The sequence below is a fragment of the Sardina pilchardus genome, chromosome 12 (assembly GCF_963854185.1).
Source record: "Sardina pilchardus chromosome 12, fSarPil1.1, whole genome shotgun sequence".
In the NCBI taxonomy this organism is placed as follows: Eukaryota; Metazoa; Chordata; class Actinopteri; order Clupeiformes; family Clupeidae; genus Sardina; species Sardina pilchardus.
This window is the reverse complement of record NC_085005.1, coordinates 4,544,781-4,567,280: the sequence shown is the minus strand read 5'-3', so window position 1 is coordinate 4,567,280 and position 22,500 is coordinate 4,544,781. Positions and strand designations below refer to the sequence as shown.

General features: G+C 48.1%; 2 protein-coding genes across 6 annotated transcripts in view; one reads left to right on the top strand and one right to left on the bottom strand.

The window, feature by feature from the left end:
• Positions 1–22,500, top strand: part of cep85l (centrosomal protein 85, like) — a 72,158-nt gene that overhangs the window by 26,841 nt on the left and 22,817 nt on the right. For all 3 annotated transcript variants that reach the window (XM_062550194.1, XM_062550193.1, XM_062550195.1), the window contains one exon: positions 7,367–8,346. In XM_062550194.1, coding sequence (XP_062406178.1) covers positions 7,367–8,346 — 980 coding nt within the window. The remainder of the gene's footprint in view (positions 1–7,366; positions 8,347–22,500) is intronic.
• On the bottom strand, positions 9,740–18,789 carry pln (phospholamban). 3 transcript variants are annotated; one of them, XM_062550197.1, is made up of 3 exons: positions 18,559–18,789; positions 12,849–13,340; positions 9,740–11,828 (listed from the first exon to the last, which is right to left on the bottom strand). In XM_062550197.1, exons 2-3 carry the CDS (start codon positions 13,001–13,003, stop codon positions 11,819–11,821), a joined length of 165 nt encoding a protein of 54 aa, XP_062406181.1. In that variant the 5' UTR covers positions 13,004–13,340; positions 18,559–18,789; the 3' UTR covers positions 9,740–11,818. The 3 variants fall into 3 exon arrangements, with proteins under 3 accessions (XP_062406181.1, XP_062406180.1, XP_062406182.1); XM_062550196.1 differs by having other exon boundaries at positions 9,740–11,831; positions 18,559–18,788; XM_062550198.1 differs by lacking the exon at positions 9,740–11,828 and having other exon boundaries at positions 11,863–13,340; positions 18,559–18,788.

The window sequence follows — 22,500 nt, the reverse complement described above, 5'->3', positions numbered from 1 at the left end:
GATTTATGCAATGCTGCTGCACCATAGCACCGAGTCTTGACTGCATGCGTGGGCGCCGTTTTCTCTCACTGTACGTCTCTCTCTCTCCCTCCCTCTCTCTGACTCTCTCATACTCCCCCTCTTTTTCTTGTTTTCTCTCCCTCCCTCCTTCTCTTTTTCTCTCTCTCTCCCTCCCTCTCTCTCTCTCTCTGACCCACATTCCTGCATCCTCCTCCACCTTCTCCTTTATTTATCACTGCAGAAAATTCATCTCCAACCTGACAGAAGCACTAGTCAGGTCTCAGACACATACACGCACACATACACACACACACACACACACACACACACACACACACACAGACACACACACACACACACACACCAGTAGATCTTTGCTCCAGAAGATGTCATGACACAGCTTGGCATGAGCTCAGACATCTCTGGTGCTCTGGGGTGCCTCCTCCGTTTTCCTCCCCCATCAGAGAGCTCCAGGAGCAGGGGAAGTGAGTGCGGCGAGCTCCAGGCTTTTTACAGGCCTAGTTATGCTTGTGCTGCTCTCTCCGTCTCTGTCAGTGGCTCGCTCCACCTCATTCTCTGTGTGCACTCACACACTAACATTAACTTGGAGAGAGCTACTTTTCCATCACACACACACACACACACACACACACACACACCACCCCCCCCCCCCCCCCCCCCACACACACACACACACACACACACACCACAGCACACCACACCACCCTTCACTTTCTCTCAAACAAACTACCTTACACACACATACTCATGCTTACATTCTCTCTCTCTCTCTGTCTCTCTCATTCCTCCATGTTTTCCTCGGTGCTGTAATCAGGTCCAGATGGGGCTATTCTGGTGGGCAGGACGCAGGCCGTCCCACTGGAATGGCCCTTTCCAGCCCAGCCACGCACCACTACTGCTGCCATGGTTACTGCAGGGAGCTTTGGGGCGAAGGCCTGCCTATATAAGGACATGGCAGCGCGACGGGCTATTCGTCCGTGTGTGTATGATGGACGAACTCTTGTGCGTTGTTGTGCGGGTCGTTTCTGTGTGTCAGATCAGATCGTGTTTGTTTTGGGGGAGATGTCTGAAACTTTGTTTACTTTGAATGGAGGGTTGTAAAGCCTCTGTTAATGAAGCATAACTTTGATGTGTGTGTGTGTGTGTATGTTATGTATAGTGTGGTGGACATGCGCACACACACACACACACTCACACACACACACACACACAAAGGCTTTGTGGCCCAACAGTCTGGCTGTATGGCGGCCCATCCTTGGTGGTTTTCCGCTGAAGGGCTTATTGACGTCCAGTGAAACTCCAAGCCTCCTCCAGGCCCCCATATAACACACAAGCGCTGGTCTTTAATTCTGACTTTATGGTGCCGTTACTCCCCACCGAGCTCAGACTGTCGGCCAGGCTCTCTGCTTCCAGGCCTCTCCATTGTAAGAACTTGTGTGTGAAACACTGTGAGTGTGTGTTAGTGTGTGTGTGTGTTAGTGTTTGTGTGTGTGTGTGTGTGTGTGTGTGTGTGTGTGTGTGTTGGCAGCCATTGCAGTATGCCACCTTTGGCTTTGTCTGTCTCTCCTTTGCTCTCTGTTTCTTGGAGTCCTTTTTGTTCACATTCCTTTTAAGAGTCTAGTGTTCTCTCACTCTCTAACACACACACACACACACACACACACACACAAACACACTCCGCTGACTGCTTTCTTGCACTCTGTTGTGTTCCTCTGCTCCAGCATTCGTGATTTGACAAGAACATTAGACATCGGAGCTTTAACTCCCAGGCATGCAGTCTTTGGCATCCTAGACAGCTCCTCTCCTCTTCCTCTCCTCTTCCTCTCCTCTCCTCTCCTCTCCTCTCCTTTCCTCTCCTCTTCCGCTTGGTGGTCGTGGTGTTGTTCTTCTCCTCCCTGTGGCCTTGTGACTCGAGGCTGAGAAACCGACTCAGCCATAGACTTGGGTGGGCTCTGGACTTGTTGGCCAACGTCTGTGTGTGTGATGTGATGGGATGGGATGGGATGTGGGGATGGGGAGGGGAGTGGTGACGTATCGTAGCGCTGAGCAGCTCAACTGGCATCTTCACTGATCCGGTTCCGGCTGCGAGCTCTCCAGGGCACCCGGGCACTCTGCTGAGCAAGCTTCCGGATGCTTCCAGGCCCTTCTGGAGGATGGCCACTTCACAGACAATAAGAGATGGGTTGTGTGTGTGTGTGTGTGTGTGTGGTAGACCAAGTATTATGACTTGACATGAATAATGATGAGTAAACACTTTGCATTCCTAATCGGTAGAGAAATATTTCACCCTAGCAGAACTGAAGGCTGAGAAGCATATCCTGTGTGCTCTGTTTGTTTGTTTGTTTGTTTATTTAACTGCGAGTTTGGATTTCAAACTTAAAGTGGCCTATGGCTACATACTTTTGGATCTGAGTCTGACTTTTGAATGTGCTCTGGATTCCTAGCTGCTGTAGGTTACACTCTTTATCTTAATTATGGGATGTGTAGTTTACATGATTCCGTAGAGGCTTTGCTGCATTCCACACAGTGAGGAACTGGGTGCAGTAGCTGATTGTGGGGCTGGTGAGGGTTCAGTTAGACCTGATCTTCCTCCCCCCCTCTCAACCAACCTCAGTCACTCTGGCGGGGAAGAACTGCGGCCTTGTGGAATGTGCCGTCTCAGAATTCCAACACACACACACACACACACACACACACACTCTCTCTCTCTCTCTCTCACTGAAGCCTCCAGCTGCCTTTTGCAGTTGCTTGGCGGTAAAGTGCAAACAAAGCAGGACATTGTTCACAGCTGAGTGAAGCCCCGTGCTGCTTTAGGGGTTGAGCCCCCGGCTAGAACCTGCAGGGCTCAGCAAGGTGCACCAACTCACTCAGGGTGGGGGCCAAAACTTAGATCACAATCACTGTGTGTGTGTGTGTGTGTGTGTGTTGAAAACAAAGGAGTAAAAAACTGAGTGACAGTTTGGGAGACTTCAGGCAGCACTGAATGGGTTCTCTATGCGAAAATTAAATACAGTTCCAGCATGATGTAACAGTAAGACATCCCATAATGGTTACCATAGAAAGAGAGCACAGGCATAGAAGAACATTCACATCAAAAATCTAGCCTGACTGGACAACACACTTCACTTCTTACAGAATACCCTGTATTTACAAGTTTATTGAAGTGCACATAGGTAGGTTGAAAACTTCCTGGTAGGTTGAAGACATTTCCTTCTGTACATGTAGGCCTGCAAGAGTAGGTGTCGTGACACAAGCTCAAGTTTGAGAGTGGCAGAGCCAGTTTTAGAGTTGGCAGTGAAAATTGTGCGTGACAGGTTAGCTTCTTGGCAACTGCCACAGCACCTGGCTAACCTCAAGATGCTCACAGGCTCAAAGTGCCCGTGACAGTGTTCAAAGTGGCTCTGTTCAAAATGATTTGAATATGCTATTATTCTCCAGTTCTTTTATCTATTTTTTAATTAGATATTTCAGTATTTCAGTATTTAAGTGTGTGACCTTGGGGTCCAGTTTATCTTCACCTGTGTTTGCGGAGTCACATTTGAGGTGTGTGTGTGTGTGTGTGTGTGTGTGTGTGTGTGTGTGTGTGTGGCCAGAGTGATGAGTAAGGATCAGACAGGATAAATAGGGAATGAGATCAGGAGGCTGGAGGGGGATCCAAGTTCTGGTGCTGATTAGCCTAACGTGCTGGTGTGTGTTCTGTCAACACCTGTGTGTGTGTGTGTGTGTGCTGATGTGTGAGTGCTGATGTGTGAAAGCTAAAGCCTATTATACAGAGTGATCTGCATTGAATTTGACACTGTCCCTTCGTCACGGGCTGCTCTCTCTACCTCCATTCTCCATTCCTCTCTCTCTCTCTCTCTCTCTCTCTCTCTCTTGTTCCATCTGACTGACTCTAGCCTTCCCCTTCTCACCAATCAGCCTGGACTGTCATCATTCTGTATCTCTCTCTCTATCCACACTCCTCTGTTCATTAAACTAGCTTTCCTCTGACACACTATCTCTCTCACACGCACTCTCTCTCTCATTTTCTCTCTGTCTCTACCCATCTCTCTTTCTCTCTCTCCTTCCCTCATTCTCTCACTCTCTCCCCATCTCTCTCTCTCCCTCCCTTCTCCACTCCCTCTCTCTCCCTGCCTCTCTCTGTCTCTCCTCTCGGCTGTGATAATGAGCGTGTGGGCTGTCTCCCTGTCATGGTCAGTGCGCCCCCTCTGCCCCCCCTGTGCTGGTGCGCCCCCGTCTGAATAACAAACACACTCTGCCCGCCCGGCTGCACTCCGCGTGGCCCCCCGGTCTCTCTGCAGCTGCGGCGGCTCACCGCTTGCCCGGCCTTTGTTGTTCGCCGTGTGCCACAGCGCCGCTCAGAGATCATAACAAACTGCACGCGGCGGGCCATGGAGACGTCTGAATATAGATCAAGTTGAAGTTAAAGTGGACTGATGCTTAGCAGACGCTTTTATCCCAAGCAACGCAGACTCACGACGGAAGCCAATCGGCCGGCGAGGTTGGCACAGCTCCACCAAAGGCTGCAAACTCTGCAGCACAGATAAAGACGCGGCCAGTTTTTCAGATGAAGACGTGGTCAGTTTTTGTTTGGAAGATTTGGATGTGTAGGGCACTGTGTGTTGGCGATGGCGTAAAATCAGACGAGAGAGAGAGAGAGATGGAGGTAGAGAGAACCGTGTCAAATTCAATGCAGATCACGCTGTATAATGAGCCTGAGCTTTCACACATCAGCTTGAAGGCACACTTCCAAAGTCTGACATTATACTACTTTATTATATGCAAAATATATTTTTATAATATACTAGTTATTATATATGAGTAGCTTCCTGACTCACTTCTGACTAATGTGATTGGGGAGCAGAGGATAAAGAGAGTGTAGGCCTATCTGTTTGAATAGAAAGGAGAGAGAGGCTGCTCAGTGATGCCCTGTTTGCTACCTGTAGGAGAGGAGGCTGGGTCAGCCATAGGGATCTTTGCCATCCCACATTGAGAAGTGCGTTTGAGACTCTCAGTTTGTCTTGTAACAGAATCCATGATTCCAGCCCAGCGCTGACAGATTTGAACCACCAGGCCCGAGACTAGCTCATCAACGGATGGTTGGAAGCAGCGTGGGGTGTGGTGTCGTCGCACGTTTTGGTGGCACCACCCCTGAAGGGCTCTGGACACAGAATCAGTCCTGCCAGTTGTGTGTGTGTGTGTGCGTGTGTGTGTGTGTGTGTGTGTGTGCGTCTGCGGGGAATTAATGTGTCCGGACTCCACCCTACAGCTGCGGAAGTCTGTTATGGTGTGCTGTGGTTACTGGCCACAGACGCCCAGTTTGTGTTGGCTGGTAGCACTGGTGCTGTGAAGGCCACATCACACACACACACACACACACACACACACACAGAGAAACACAGAGAAATAACAGGACAGATGCTTGAAGGTACATTTTGAAAAGTTCGGGCTATGTTGGAGAGGTCATTCTGTTGGAGCGCACCAGCTACTTTGAGAATTATGTGAGTAGATGTGTGTGTGTGTGTGTGTTTGTGTGTTTGTGTGTGTGGGTGTGTGTGTTTGTGTGTGTGTGTGTGTGTGTGTGTGTGTGTGTGTGTGTGTGTGAATAAGTAAGTTGCTGTGTATGTTTTTGTCCTTGTGTTTTAAAGTAGGGAAGTTGGATGACTCACCACATGATGAGATTAGTGTAAAGTGCCAGTGGTGTGTTGTCCTCTGGTGTTTGGGGCTGTGTGTGTGTGTGTGTGTGTGTGTGTGTGTGTGTGTGCTTTGGATCATGGGAGGGCTTGGATTCTCCCCGGAGGAGAGGCACTGGCCTTCTTATATCTGCTCTCAATTCAGTGGACTATTTATCCCCCCCCACACACACACACCTCTCTTTCTCCGGCTCTTTCTTTCTTTTTTTTCACTCACTCACTCACTCACTCACTCACTCACTCACTCACATCCCCACACACACAGAGTGAGATTGGTACTGTAACTGTAACTGTAACAGGCTCATGTTGCTCTCTCTAGCACTTCTTCTAGCTCTGTCTCAGTCTCATTAAAGCTCTTGTTTGTGTGTGTGTGTCTGTGTGTGTGTCTGTGTGTCTGTGTGTGTGTGTGTGTGTGTGTGTGTGTGTGTGTCTGTGTGTCTGTGTGCCCCTGACTTGTTGTTTTATTGATGTGTTAGGTGGCGCGTCAGCCTGCTGTGCTGCACTGCAGATCTCTCCTCGTCTCACCGCATGCACACACTCACACACACACACACACACACACATGCACACGCACACGCACACGTACGTACACTGCACACACTCCTCACCCACTCCTCATGTGCTGCTCCTCCAGCTCCTCTCGTGTGTCCTACTTGTTCTCTCCTGCCATGTGCTGAGCGGCTCCCTCTCTAGCACTCTCCCCCTTTTCCCTCTATCTCTCTTTCTATCTCTTTTTCCTCTCTCTCCTTCTCTCTCCCTCACTCTCCTCTCCCTCTCTCTCTCTCTCTCTCCTTCTCTCTCCCTTTCTCCCTCTCTCTCTCTCTCTCTCTCCCTCTCTCTCTCTCTTTCTCTCCCTCTCCTCTTTGAAGTATGCCTGAGAGATGGCCCAGCTGAATGTGGGCCAGCGCTCCTGTGTGATAGAGTGTGTTTGGCACGGCTGCTGTGCTCCTCTCCGAATGGATGGATTGTATGTGTGTGTGTGTGTGTGTGTGTGTGTGTGTGTGTGTGTGAGAGAGAGATAGAGAGTGATGGAGGTGCTTTCTGCCGTTCAGATGATTTTGAGTGTGCGTGCGTGTCCTCAGATGTGCCACCACACGCGTCTTCAGAAGTTCAGAACAGCGTGATCCTTTTTGGTTTGCGTTGCGTGTGACTCAAGGTGGTCCGGAGCATCCGTGCTGCTGAGGTTGGCATGTCTCTGTTCCTCTGGCCGCCCGCTGGAGAACAGCTCTGAATACTTTATGGGCAGAGCTGTGGTGCAGGTGGCAGCACCGGTGTGTTGGATCTAAGTGCCCACAGGGACCCGAGTTCATTCTGACCGGTGGCCGTACTCTCTCTCTTTTACTCGCTTCTGTCCGATTCCCATAAAGCAAAAAGAAAAGCCTGTAAATGCATTGAAAAATATTTGTGTGCCTGAATACAGTGTGCTATTACCTTTCAAGCAATGTTGGAAAACCGACGTTGTAAAGAATATCTGGGTCCACTGAATTCAACATGGAATTTTAGAACCTTCAATTGTTGCTGCTTTTTATTGTTATCGTTCTTAGTGTCCCCCCATCTCTCTCTCTCTGTGTCTGCAGATCATTCTGTAAATGTGTTTGTCTGAATACAGTGTGGTATTAACCCCCCACCTCTCTCTCTCCGTGTCCCCTCAGATCACTCCAGCTCCAGCACCACGCTGTCCTTCCAGCCGTTGCGCGGCAGCAGCCTGAGCGTGGGCAGTGGGCCGGGCGGCAGCGGCAGCGTCAGCTCCATCCCCACGGCGCACGTCATGCCCTCGCCCTCCTCGTCCTCGTCCTGCTCCAAGCTGGGCGTGCCCGGCCTGCTGCTCTCCTCCTCGTCCGTGTCCACGGCCTCGTCCTCGCTGGGCGCGGCCGGCTGCGGAGGAGGAGGAGGCGGAGGAGGCCCCAGCGGCGGCGTGAGCCCCTGGGGCAGCAGCGGGCAGCTCCTGGCCTCGCCCCTCCACTCGCCGCTGGACATGCGGGACCCGCGGCCCGTCCGCCGCTGGTCGTCCCTGACGCGGCTGAGCGTCGGCGGCGAGAAGCAGTCCGGCGGCGGAGGCGGAGGCGTCGGCGGCGGGATGATGTCGCCGATGTCGGGTCGGCACGCGGGCGCCGGAAGCTACCGGATCCCCGACTCGCACGGCTCCCTGGACCGCGGGCTGCTGCACGGCTACCGGCTCCACGAGTCCAAGAGCTCGGAGGGTTTCCTCCTACTCGGACGCTACGACACACAGCCGTCCGGCGGTAGTAGCGGGGGCGGCATCGGCGGCGGAGGAGGGGGCAGCGGCAGCTGCAGCCGGACAGACTCGTGCAGGTCGTCCCCGCTCAAGCCCAGCACCCTGGAGCTCAACTACAGCGCCCTGCCCGAGAGCAAGCAGCCCCACGTGGGTACAGCGGGCACCAGCCCGGGCCTGCAGGGCGGAGGAGGCCAGAGGAGTGGCGGCGGCGGTGGCGTCGGGGTGAGCGTCGGCGGGTCGCCCATCCAGCCGGCCGTGCGGACGCAGATGTGGCTGAGCGAGCAGATGGAGTACCGGCCCGGCGTGGACGCCTGCGGAGGAGGACTAGCGCTGGGCGCCTGGCAACAGGAGCAGCAGCAGCGGGAGAGGATGCGGCAGGAGGCAGAGTACACACAGGTGAGGGACTGTGTGTGTGTGTGTGTGTGTGTGTGTGTGGTTTTCCACCCGTGTGAAACCTTTTCAGACTGTTTGTTTGTGTGTGTGTGGGGTACTACAATTGTAATGCCAGCCAAAGGAAGAGGAAACATCCATTCTCTTGTGTTTTTCAACCACTTTATGTTAGATTGGATTAATTTAGATGCAACTCTATTGTCATTGTGGAGAGTACAACAAAATACAGCTTGCGTCTTACTAGAAGTGCAGAAAAGCAGAAAAATGCAATGTGATGTACACAGTGTAGGCAGGTGGTGCATAAACAGTACACTACACCCCTACTGTGTAATGCTTCTGGGTTGGCTAATTTCCTGACCTTTCCCGATTGCTAAACTTCAGTTCTCCGTTGCTGTGTGTGTTAGTAGCTCCTTGATGTAGAAGCAGCCAGCATAATTTCACTTTCGCAGTTCAGTTCTCGGCTTCCACCGATGTGCCCTGGAGCAAGGCACTTAACCCCAAACCGCTCTGGGGACAAAGGCCCTTGTAATGACATACAGTATGTAAGTGGCTGAGGATAAACAGCTTCTGCTAGATGAATACGTGTCAAACTAAATGATATACTCTACGTGCAGTGCTGGCATTCTCCTCATCGTGGACCAGCCAGTTTAGGAAACATTACTCGATAGTGTCAGATTACACACTGTTCAAGCTACAATTGTGTGTGTTATCGTAGATGATTTATATTGTGTGTGTGTGTGTGTTGGTGCACACAGGTGGGTGTAATGGGGAGTGTTTTGTCCATGTAATCAGTGACCACAAGATGGAAAGTGCTTGTTTTTAGGGTTTGAAAGGAATGTGAATCATGCAATGTTGTCTGCGCATGACTGACATCACAGCTCAGGACGCAGGGGGTTAACTCAGGCCAGAGCTGATCGAGGCGATGCCCTCTTTCTTTACGATAGCCATAGGTCTCCCCCTGGTGGGCAGAAGGTAGCACTGCAACACTAGACATTCTGTGTGTGTGTGTGTGCATGTGTCCGTGCTAAATTTGGAAGATTCTGACTCTGTGGCTTGGGCCAAAGCCTGAGGACAGTCCAGAAACTCATGCATTTTTCAGGTAGCCATTGGATGTTCATTTCCCTCACCCCTCACCAACTGACAAGCACACACGCACTCACACTCTCTTTCTTTTTCTCTCTCTCTCTCTCTCTCTCTCTCTCTCTTTATCTCTCTAACTCTTGCTTTCCCTCTCACTCCCTTTCTCTCTCAATCTCCCACTCTCTCTCCATTACCCACTCTCTCCCGCACTCTTCTTTTCTCTCCCACACTCTTCTTTTCTCTCCCTGCATCCCTCTTCAAAGCTGCTTAATCCACAACTTGGAGGACAAGTAGAGAGTGAATGTAGGAAACTTTCAAATGAGCGTTACTGGGTTGAATTTATTTAGAATTTCTTTGTCGTTTCTTTATTTATGCCACAAGGTATTCAAACATGTGCATTATAGTGTCGTAATCAACAGTGTTTTACAAACAGGTGTCATAAATACATATTCACATATTTTCCCGTCCGGAAATTCTTAAATTATATATAGATAACCATATAACTGTGTCTTTAAAAAAAAAAAAAAAAAAAGAAGAAAAAAAACATAAAGTGCTGATATACTTAGACAAAACTAGATACTAGCCAGTATTATGTGACTTTTCTATTCACCAAAAAAGCAAAACCTCACACTCTGTGCGATAATAGACTTTAGATGGGGAAGGGTCCGTGATCCAGGAGTTTGGAGTGTCCGTGTGTGTTCTGATCCAGATTGGAAATCCTCATTCTGCTGCTTTGGAGTTTACAAACTATGGCTGCCTTCATGTGCTAGTCAAAAGATCCTACTTCCCATTTGTGAAGTCGGAATTTCGGGTATGTTCAACGGCTTTGTTTTTGGAGCACAAAGAGAAATGGCAGATGCAAGGTTCCCTCTCACCTGCTTCTTGAGGAAGTCATATTTTGATTCCGAAATGGAAAATTATTCAATAAAGCGCAACCGTTAAGTGAGGTGCAGTTAAAGCCCCATTTTATTCTCGCATATAAAAAATCACCTCGTGACGGAGCTCCGTAATGGACTATGAAGTGACCGCATATCCTCAGTGGTCAGCCTAACTTGAGAACTATGAAATATATATTTTTTTTTCTCCAAATTTCCCACTGATAATTAAAAAGACTTGAAGGGATGTCCTTCATGTGCAGTCTCCAGGATGGATTATTTATCATAATTTCAACAGCATGTGGATGCGGCGTGAGAAACACACACTCACACCAACCCTCCAGACACAGATTTGGGATTTGGGGTTCGGGATCCTGGGATGGATTTTGGCAAGCCACTTGGACAGCAAAACCACAGCATGAGTTTCACAGTGTCGCATCACCCTCAGTTCAGTTTCATTCCGTTTCTTTCTCCCTACATAGACACTATACAAATCTCCCATAAACTCAAAGCACCCACTCGCACTCACAAGATGCATGCCTAAAAAGCTCATTGTCAGCCTAGCACATTCCATGAGTTGATAGTTTGAGAGGTTTCCTATTCCATCTTTCACGGCCCTCCCAGTGTAACCTTTGGTGTAGCTTGCATCTCGTCCTCCGGCCTTTCCCATACAGTGATCTTGTCAGCCTATAATCCTGCCACCACTACACAGACTGATACAGGGGAGGATTCTGGCCGTTTGCTTGTGCTGTCCTTACAATCTGCCAGTAGAGGGCACTACGTCTGTAGGATAAGATTGCTGGCTCTTCCACTTTAGAACTGAGGTGTGACTGGATTTTAACAGAATGGCTTGTATTCAAAGATGTATTTGGAAATCGTTTTAACCAATGCATAACATGGAAATGGTAATATACTATGAATCGTATGACACTTATGGCAAGATTTGTGTTTTTGATCTGATCTGGAGAAATGTGTTTTTTTTTTTAAAATACCCAATTTTGACATGTGTTAGGATGGAATGACCCGATATCACGAATTGTTAGCGGTCGAATGATTGAGGGAAAAGTAAGAGAGATGATCTTGAATGGGGTCGCACCCTCTACCAATCCCTCTCCTCCCCACTCATCTCGCTACCCGCCCCCCCACACATTGTCATGATCTGATTGGCTGGCACACGTCACATGAGCTTGACCAAGATTAGCATGAGAAGAAGCACCACCACGATGAGCAGGAAGTTGAGCATGAGGTTCAGCCCGCGGTTGTTCACCAGATCCATGGCTCCGAGGGAGGGAGGAAGGAAGATTGCAGGGGGAAAAGATGGCAGGCTGACGAGATCTCGGGCGAGACGAGGTTAGACGAGGTTTCGTGTAGCAGCAGCAGCGGCGGCGGGGAGGAGTGTTGTGGAAGAGTGGTGGTGGACAGGTAGCTCCAAGCAGGCCTCCACCGTCAAGACTACTGGCAGGAAGAGTTGGTGATTGGTCGATTCACGGAACGGCGGTCAATACCATCCTCTCTCTTGCAGTTCATAGGCTGCTGCTATATGTGACAGACAAGACAGGGAACCAATGAGGGCACAGTCACACTGCCCTGACCTGAACCCTCTACTTTCCCTGTGTTCTCTTAAAATCAAAGAATTATGTCTCTTGGGTCAGGTGAGGTGAAATTAAGAGCCTCAGTGGTGCACATTGGTCCACATTGGTGCACTTGGAAGCATGTTAGTCTGCTGTGCTGGTTTATTCATGAAACAGTTAGTATCGAGGAAGTGAACACACACACACAAAAACACAATCCAAAGTCTTTGTAGGTAAAACCACACGCACACGACATAATACACCAACTAGGTGGTCAAAGTGGCTTAGGTTTATTGCACAGCTTGTGTGTGTGTGTGTGTGTGTGTGTGTGAATGCAGTATGGTGGAGTGACATTAGAGTCCCATACACTTGAGTGCCTCAGTGTTGACATGCAGCAAGTAAGCAGTGTGGAAGTGACAGTAATCAAACCACAACACACGTGTATTCAGCTGCCCATTTCAGGGATGGTGGGTGATGTTTGTGTGTGTGTGTGTGTGTGTGTGTGTGTGATTAGATGCTACATTGGAGCCAATCAGCTAGCACTGCTGTCCAAGTGTAGTGCTGTGGCTGAACACAGTTGCCTCCTGTCTGCCAGCTGTGTACTGTACATGCTCCAGCTTTAGCAGTGAACACAACACATGTGTCTTCAGTTCATGTTAGCACATACAACATTCCTGTCAACATTTACATAGAGCCCATTTCTTTTGACAAAAAAATAGCCACGAGGACTACAACAAAAGCTGTGAATATTAGCTACATAAAAAAAACTATAACAAATGCTGTGTCTATAAACTACATAAATAACTACAAGTGCTCAAATACAGCTGACGTGCTACCAACTACAGGAAGCAGCCATGTTGCATCATCATCTAACTCCAGCCCCCCTACCCAATCCTTCATTTCAATTGGCCAACCCCTTTCACAGGCCCGTGACTGGCCCATTGGCCAGTTGTTAGCCCCCTGTCCCACCCCTCCCTCTCACATCAATAGGACGATAATGTAGATGAGGAGAAGGCAGATGAGGATGAGGCAGAAGTTGACGAAGAGCTCCTGCATGTTGCGCTTGGCGTGCGGGGGTATCTCCATGGTGGACGCCCGGCGCATGGCGTTGCGCGTCATGTGACTCACTTTCTCCATGCCTGATTGGTGGAGATGGACGGCTGGCCAGTGAAGTGAAGGGGGCGGGGTTGTGGTGAGGTGAAGGCAGGCAGGCAAAGTTTTGTCTGTGATGGGGAGGGGGCTGTTGTGATTTGAGATTAGTAGAGAGAGGAACAGAGGGAGAGAGAGAGAGAGTGAGAGAGAAGGAAAGATGGAGAGATGTGAAGAGAACAGAAAGAAAGAAGAGGGCTAAATGGGAGTGTGCCAACTAGTGTTTTGGTGGAGAGGAAGTGACTCGAGGCGCGACAGAGTGAGATGATTGGACAGGATGGGACTAGTGGAGGACAGGATGTGACCAGTTGCTCCGCGGGTAGAGCTGGTGGAAGGAGCAGCAGAAAAGGTGTATAAGTGGAGAAGAATCAAACAAACACAAACAAAAACAAACAAACAAACAAGAATAGCACATAAAACATCCTCTCAAGCCTACAGTTCCCCTCGTCAATGCTGCTTGGCTACAGTGCCCTGTTCTTTATAAACCCTCTCAATCATTCAACTCCCACTCCGTGCACACAATGCCATGCAGTCTCATCAGTGCAGGCTTTGACCCTGTGAGTCTAGATGTGTTTCACTGTCAACAGATAAACTCGACAAGCTGGTAGTCGTGACCCGACGCCCAACGTGTTCCTATACAGCCCGTCACCTCAAGGGCAGACAGTCGAAGTGACATATACGACCGATGAAAAGAATTTCGCCTTTGAGAGGTGGGAGGACCGCATAAGTGGGGGCCGTTCAGGTAAATGTTTCATTCAGACAGCCCCCCCCCCCCCCCCCCCCCATGACCCCCCTCTCTGTCGGTCTAGATTTGCGCTCAAGCCTCCATCAGCAGCGGCCGTGAGCTCGCCAGGGTCTTTCCGCCAGACCTGCTGAAGTGTGTCTTGAAAAGCAAACCTTTTCTTTCGCTTCATTTTCCTCGCGGTGGGTTTGTTTGTCTCGCTGAACTTTTTTAAAGCACTAAGGTTTGACCTGTGCGTTTCTTTTACCGTTTTTTTTTACTTTTACTGCTTTATGTTTGTGTTTGTGTGTGATTCAAAGGAGAGCTGGGAGCAGACTGTGTAGAAAGATAATAGCTAAAAGCTCAGCAGTGAACATTCAGTACCTTTTGCCTTGTAAATCCAGAGTTTGTTTACTGAGACTTCAACAATCTTGTTTTCAGCTGTAAGTGGAAAAGCGCTGCTGCAGGTTCTCAGCAGGATTGGAAAAATGATGTTTTGGGTTTATTTATAAAGTCTTGGTTGTTTAATAGCATTTCTTGCTGTGGTTGTTTTATCATTGCTTCTGCTTTGGTGTTGGCTTGCTGCTTGATATTCAGGGTTCAAAAAGGAGACCTGTTGGGGGTTCTGAATGTCTTCTTACGGTAGGGTGACCAGACGTCCCTGGTTTCAGGAGACAGTCCCCTTGTTGGCCTGTCCCCGGGAAAATACATAAAAACGACCTATGTGGTAAATAAAACTTGTATGTGTTTCAATTAGATTGATAGTCAAACTGAAATTTCCCAAATTTTTTAGATTATGTCCCCAGTTTTGGTCTCGGACATCTGGTCACCTAATTTTACGGGGTATAAATATTCGTTTTTTAAGTTCGACGTCACGGACCCAACAGCTATTTTGTGAAAAGATGTTTACTAGCGCAGCCAGACGGTTTTTGTGACTTGTAAACGTTGTCATCACCATCTTCGTTTTAGCGGTTTTAAAGCAAAATCGCTAAACTTTAACAAAGTAATCACTGTAGCTATGCAGCCAATGGATAATGGATAACGTCCAGGCTTCCGCAAAAAATATAGATTTGTTTAGGTTGAAGTCCGTATAAGATGACAATTTTCTTAAAGGCTAGTCAGAATAGCGGAACATAATAGCTTATTTTACTATGGAGAATAACATGAGTTTGAAAGCCGTTGGACACGTTTATTTTGAGTGACAGGTGAGTCCCTCCTGCTCTTAAGCCTTGGAGGCAGAGCGATAGGCCCACTATGGTGTTCCCATGGATGGCTCTGTTTTTTAGCAGTAGTACAGGGTGACATGGCGCCATCACACACACACACACACACACACACACACACACACATGTGCGTATATGTACACAAACACTCAGATGAGTCTGCTGACAGCCGCTTATCAGGCGCCTACGTCGACGCGCCAGCGGTTATTCTTAGGAATGACCTTTGTCTATCTCGGAGAGGTCAAACTCCCTTTCAACCCCAGCCAGCCCTCCTGTCACCCCCCACAGCGGAGGAGAGAAACGAGGGATAAGAGAGGGAGAGAGAATGTCTGTGTGTGTGTGTGTGTGTGTGTGTGTGTTTATTCATGTTTATGTGAGGGGTGGTGACTGCTCTGCTGTAAAACCCGCTAATTCGTCTGTCACTAACTCCAACCTGTCCCTGAGCTGTGCCAACAAGGAGACGGCTCCAGCCCATAATAACCTTTGATGCGTCTCAAAAGAGATTGGTCGTGATCTGCTTCGTCGCCACGGGAAGTGGGATTTTATGGCATCTCATGTCCATTCTGCTTCCTAGTGTTATTAAAAAGCTACCACACACAAGGCATAGGAATTGGCACACTCCAAGAGAGCAGGAGAGAGAGGGGGCAAGGAAGCTGCGCTTTGCAAGGTTTTATGTGATTGAATCGCAACCTGCTGTTGGGCTGAAGAGGAACTGTTTGGTGTATCCTTAGTTGTTTAAAAACTACCTGTGAACATGAAACCTGTACGCTCTGATGAAGACACGAGCTGTCGCAACGCGCAAGCCCACCTAAATTAAAGGCTTTTTAATTATAAAAAGCAGTGTGACTTTGGGATTTTTTTGGTGAGACATAGCTTGCACCCCTCAAACAAGCTCCACAAACCGCCTTGATGGCAACGTATGTTTCCTCTAGATATCAGAGTTTGATACTGATTGACGTCTCTTTATGTAACTCTAATGAATGTGTTCTGTAAAGCAGGTCTTGAACTAGCCTACCCTGTATGTACTGCAATTAGCAACTCCTATAAAGTCCTGCCATGCATCGCCCATGTCTTACGCTGGCACTAAATCTCCATGGCCCCCCAGGGACTGCGCTGAGTGACCAACTGCCTCGGACTCGAGAGTGGCGCCCGTCTGCTATGCCGCTCGGGCACCGGTCGACAGGCGTGCCATGACGGCAGCAAATTATGACCGGTGATTCTGTTTGTCAGCACCCGCAAACCACAGGAACTACTTTCACTGGGAAGTGTTTTTTTTTTGTTTGTTTGGTTTTTTTGGGAAGGGGGTGGGGATTAACAGGGCCCTCCCACTAACCCCCTGAGGACACTATAAGTGGGTCAATTTGCTCGCCTACTACTTTTTGGGAGGAAGGGGGCTTGCTCGCAAGATCCAGCCCCTACATGGCCAGTTTAGGGGAGGATGTCGGAACACAACCAGCACATTGCACGCACACACACACACACGCACACGGCCACACACACACACACACACACACACACACACACAAGAGACAGAGAACGAGCAGAAATGCGTTTTTAGTGGTCCCGAGGCTGTCGGCCAGCTAAATTCAGCAGCACTCCATCATAGAGAGAACATCCCCAGGGTTGCCAAGAGAGGGAGGAGAAAAAAGAGAAGAGCGCAGGGGGGAGAGGGAAAAAAATGAGCGATGTCAAATTAAGACTGGATCGAACCGAAGAAGGAAATCCTGAGGAAAAATCTGGCGCAGAAAATTCCCAAACTCCCAGTTGTGTGTGTGTGTGCGTGTGTGCACACTTGGAAGGCTTTGGATGTTTTTCTCGCTCTCCCTCCCTCCCTCCCTCCCTCTCTCTTCCTCTCTCTCTCTCTTCCTATCTCTCTCTCTTTCTCTTTCTCTCTCTCTCTCTCTCTCTCTCTCTCTCTCTCTCTCTCTCTCTCTCTCTCTCTCTCTCTCTCTTTCCCCTCTCCCCTCTCCTCTCATCGTTGGCAAGCATCCTGAGCAAATAGCTTGTTCTAAAGCTAAGCGCGGATTCCGACCAGCCACCCCCCCCTCGTGCCCAACTTTTCCATGAGAGCATACACAAGCAATGTGGCGGGTGGGTGACCGCAGCGATGGACAGCGCTTGTGGTCATCCGTAGTCGGGCCTTTTGACCCTGATAGCAAGGGCATCAGAGGGCACCTGTGCCTGCCTGAGTACCAGCCAGCCTATAGTCAGTCTGGAACAGCTGGCTACAGTTGCCCAGCCCCTTGGAAATCCCACTACCTGCTCCATGGAGTTACAGACGAGGTGAAAACTATGCCAGAGATTCACAAGCTCTAATTGACATTGGCATCAGCTGGTGTGCTGGCTGGAGTCTTTGGTCATCTCTTTGTCTAAGCCTCTTGACCTTCATGTGGTAGTAAATAGCCCTTTTGTTGTCATCTGTATACTCTGAAATCCTGTGCATAGATGTAAACACGTAGAGATTTTAAAGGTTTGTAGTCCCGGGTCCGTGACTGAAACATCGAGAGTTATTCACTTCCAGAGAAATATTCAGCACCTCCATTATTCTCTGTGCCGTGTTCTTTTTTTTTTTTGTGGGCTGCTGATGAGACTTAAGAAGACGGCAGAGATATTCAGTTGTTGCACTGGGGGAATGTTGCTCGCCAAGCTTGCATAATGCCTACCAGTGCCTAAGGAGAACCCTGCAGAACATGTCTTTGATTGATACGCGTTTCAGCGACCACACTGAATCTAATGAGTGTTTTGTCTTGTAGACTTTCAATCACATTGAAGCAAGATCTCCTCTAAGCTTTGATAAGGACCAGCTGTGTTGGAGCGCAAGTTTGTGAGGTCGGACGTGTGTGTGTGTGTTAGTGTGTGTGTGTGTGTGTGTTAGTGTGTGTGTGTGTGTGTGTGTGTGTGTGTGTGTGTGTGTGTGTGTGTGTGTGTGTGTGTGTGTGTGAGTGTGAATGAATGTGTTTGAGTGTCCCGTGATGGTCTGCTGTTGCCTCCAGCAGTGATGTGTTCTAACCTTTGCTTGTCTCACAGGGCTTCCTTTGTACTGACCGCAAAACTCATTTGACTGCATGCAAAGAGAACACACTCAAGTCTACCGAGAATGCAAATGGACTGTGTGTGTGTGTGGGTGGGTGTTTGTTTGGCCTTTTAGAGTCAGGGAGCATTGTAATTTCTGACTTGTGTGGAGATATGCCGAGGATCAGCTAGACATCTGTTACACCGTGTGCTTTTGATATCCGAATTTTGTATCCGAAATTGTAATCCCCAGTGAAATTGTAATCCCCGTCATTCGCCCGTATATTTGCCACTGCATAATGATGTTGCTGATAACTCACTTGTGAATTATCTGGCATATTCCGTTGCATAGATTACATTGTGTTGACACAAAAATAGGTTCAGATGGTAATGCCATTAAGTACTATCACACAATTGCCATCCATCTTCCTGGAACTAACTATTTTCTGAAAGCACTAGAGTTCTAATTCCACTCTTAACTACCCCTGTACCACACAGGCTCCACTCTAAAATGTTCTGATCAACAGTTGCTGTTACCGTACCAACAGGTGCCCTCCTGCTTTCCAGTGCCCCCTCTGCCATCTTACCTGGCTGTTGTGCGGAGAGGCGTCGGAGTTAGGCCGACCTGGGGGGAGGGTTCCAGGAACAGAAGTGTGGAACGTCAGGATTTGGCTCACAGGAGTCCCACTAGAAGCGCGCTCTATCTGGGTCTGGTCGTGACTGGTGGTCAGGGTTTCTGGAAGCCTTGTGAAGTCCGTGTGGTGGTCAGGGGGGGAAATATCAGAGAGAGGGGTGGAGAGAGACAAAAAAGGAGGGACGGAGTTGGTTTAAAGAGGGAGGGAAAGAATGAGGGAACAGGGGGACGGGGAAATAATAATAAATGGGAGGGGACTATCCCCTCATTTGCTCTCTCCCTCCTATGATTTGTGGATGGTCAGTGTATCAGTGTGTGTGTGTGTGTTGTTTAGCTAGATACAAGCACATAGCTTGTCAGAGGAGATCTTTATCTGGTAAAAGCCACTAAATTGGACAGGACTATTAGTCGTCCAGTGAAAGCAGTTGTGCCATCACAACATCCTTCTATCCCTTTCATCAAGAAGCTTCCCAGCTGGAAGCATAAGCCTTATAGGTGTTTGAAATTGTGCTGTAAGCCATTGCTTGAAGAGAGTGTAAACACTAGCAAAGTGTTAACAGTAATGTGTAATGTTTTTTTGTGGTTTTCATGTCCTATTTAAGATACCTTTTATGTCTTAATTTGGACCCTTACTGCTTTTGAAACCCTGAACAACCTGAGGGGTTCCTCAAGGCTTGCTTATAGGACCTGTCTAAATCAGGTGTTGGGTCCACATTTAGGTTAGTAGGTGTAAAGGAACTCCAACGAAGGCCTGTGTGGGTGTGTTCACTGATATGAAAAGTTGCTGAGAGTCGTGGCACAGTGAGTAGTTTGTCTTTGGCAGTGGGAGTAGTGACCTGCCTATTCTGTTGATATTAGTGCCACTTCCAGTGTGTGTGTGTGTGTGTGTGTGTGTGTGTGTGTGTGTGTGTGTGTGTGTGGATGTTTGATATATGGCAGAAACTAAGCAGTAGGCTTTATTTGCAACTGTATATGACTAAGTGCCAACACAAGTGTGTAACTAATATGTGTTTGTTTGGTCATCATCAGTGACTCTTTTTTAACCCTTTCATGCGCAACGTCCACATGCGTGGACAGTAACTTTAACTCTGTTTTCTACTTATTTATCATGTTGATATACACCAATCCACTTCAGGGCAGTTTTAGTAGGTCCTTGGCAATATATTAACAATATGTATCATCTTATATTTGGAATATTGACTGCTTGATGACATCATCAATTCAACATGAGTGACAGTAATGGCCATATGCTGAATGCTCCAGGCATATCTGTAAAAAGCTAGTACTCAAGAAGGCAAAATCATGTAAAAAAAAATATTATGCTATACAGGAGAGTGTGTTGAACAACTCTATGTTTTCAGAAATTAAATCGGATGTAAAATGGAGTTTGTAGACCCTATAAAGCAACTGTCCACGTATGTGGACGTTGCGCAACAGAGGAGTTAAATGGCCAAAATTAAGATTTTGGAACTAGGACTTTTTTTTTTTTTTTTTTTCAAATATGATTTTAATTGATTTAAATTACAAAGAAACAAACATTTGGTAAACATATTTATAAATAATGACCTAATTACATGTGGTAATGCCAAGGTGGTATGGTAATATGGGGGTAGTAGAGGGTTGGGTGGGTAGTAGAGGGGTGGGTATGAGAGTACTAGAGGGGTGGGTGGATTAGTAGTAGAGGGGTGGGTAGTAGGGATGTAGTAGAGGGGTGGTTGGGTAGTGGTGGTAGTAGAGGTGGGTAATATGGGGGTAGTAGAGGGGTGGGTGAGGGTCGGTGAGCAATAATGGGGGTAGTAGAGGGGTTGGGCGGGTAGTATGGAGGTAGTAGAGAGGTGGGTGGGTAGTATGGGGGTAGTAGAGGGCTGGGTGGGTAGTATGGAGGAAGTAGAGGGCCAAAGTTTCCACATTTTCTGTCATTACATTTTTTCTTTTTTACCCCTTTGTTGCGCACTGTCCACATACGTGGACAGTAACATAACTTCTATATAAAAGCATATTTTTTAAAAATTCCAACTGATTTTCAATATTTGGCTCATATAGAGTAATAAAATCAATACTAAACAAATCTAGACACTTTTTTTCATAATGCGTGCATGAAAGGGTTAACTGGTGTCAGTGAATGACTGTGTGAGTGAATGTGTGTTTGTGCTGGTGGACAGTTGCTTGTGTGTTTGTCTGGAGGGCAGGAGGTCTGGAAAACCCCAGGCGCTCTGGGAAAGTCTCCCTCCTTCCTGCTCTTCTCTCTCTCTTTCTCGCTCTCGGCTTTTTGGCAGCAAGGGAGGTAGAAAGCTGCAAGTTTGGGGTCTCATCATCCTCTTCCTTATAAGGGGCTGCAGCCCAGGCAGAGATAAACACACAAATGTGAGCGCTCGTGCACACACACACACACACACACACACACCAGAAGAATGAGGGAAGATGTTAAGTGTTTTTCGAGCACCTATTACAATGAGGATATATTTGCACAGAAGAACTGTCTTACTCAACAAGAGAGAGAGAGAGAGAGAGAGAGAGAGAGAGAGAGAGAGAAGAAGATAAGACGGAATAAAAGGATGGATAGCATTAGAGTGCAATGATGGGAAGAGAAGTAGGGATAGGGAGAAGAGTCAAAGAGAGAGAAGGGGAGACAGGAAGGGCACCTGAGTGAGCTCTGTCGAGCCCCTCTGCTCCAAACATTGTTTGTCTCTGCCAACAAAAACAAACACACACACACACACTCTTTTCAAAGCTCCGCACCTCCACTCTCACTGAGTCACAGTTATGCAAGCTCATAAATACACTAGATGCCAGGAGAGAAGTGTGTGTGTGTGTGTTTATCTAAGCACATAGAGGAGAAGTAAATCTTACTCAGATAAGTTATATACTGTGTTTAGACTACTCATTTATTAAGGTTGGTGATAATGGGGATAAATGGTAGTGTATGTAAGTGGCAGATAGCAGACACAGCTTCATGTTATGTTGACTGTTATGTTGACTACTCAAGAACCTTTTGAGTAGCCTTAGTTACGAGACCTTTTTCCCTCAGAAATGAACAATGTTTGGATGATTGTACGGTTAGGTCATCCACCTGACCTATCACACTCTAGAGGAAATCCTGTGTGTGTGTGTGTGTGTGTGTGTGTGTGTGTGTGTGTGTGTGTGTGTGTGTGTGTGTGTGTGTGTGTGACAACAGTGCGGTATCAGGGTAATGAATGGCTTACACGCGTCATGGAGCAGGATGTTTGAAAGCCTTTGAGTCTCGGCTTTCTATGTGTGCCAGCACCCAACACATAACACACACACACACACACACACACACACACGCTAACACACACACACACACACACACACACACACATGCCCCTCTACCAGTCTGCCTTTGATATCTGTGTCCAGTGTGGCCCTCCCATTAATGTATCGCCATTCATATAACTATGAATTGCCTCCATACCACACACATGCTCTCATAGCTGGGCGCACACACACACACACACCACACAACACACACACACACACACACACACACACACATACATACATACATACACACACACACACACACACACACACACACACACACACACACACACAAGCACACACCAAGGCACTCATTGCTCATCTGCTTAACAAACAAGTGTTTGTGTGTATCATTTGCCTGTGTGTGTGTTTTTTGAGTTTTGCTTGTTACTGGATGAGGAGCACTGTTAAGCTTGACCTTTGGGTAGATGTGCCTGGTTTATAGGCTGTTAATGTGCATAGTTGTGGATGTATGTGCATTTTGAGGGCTAGCCAACTATGGCTCTCAGCTCAACATAGCTACACACACACACACACACACACACACACACACACGCACACACACACACATTCCCCTCCAACTTCACCTGTCTGTCCACACCACAAATCCACAGAT

Bases quoted from the DNA above. Each gene is read 5' to 3' on its own strand.
- pln (XM_062550196.1), bottom strand. From the start codon at position 13,003: ATGGAGAAAGTGAGTCACATGACGCGCAACGCCATGCGCCGGGCGTCC.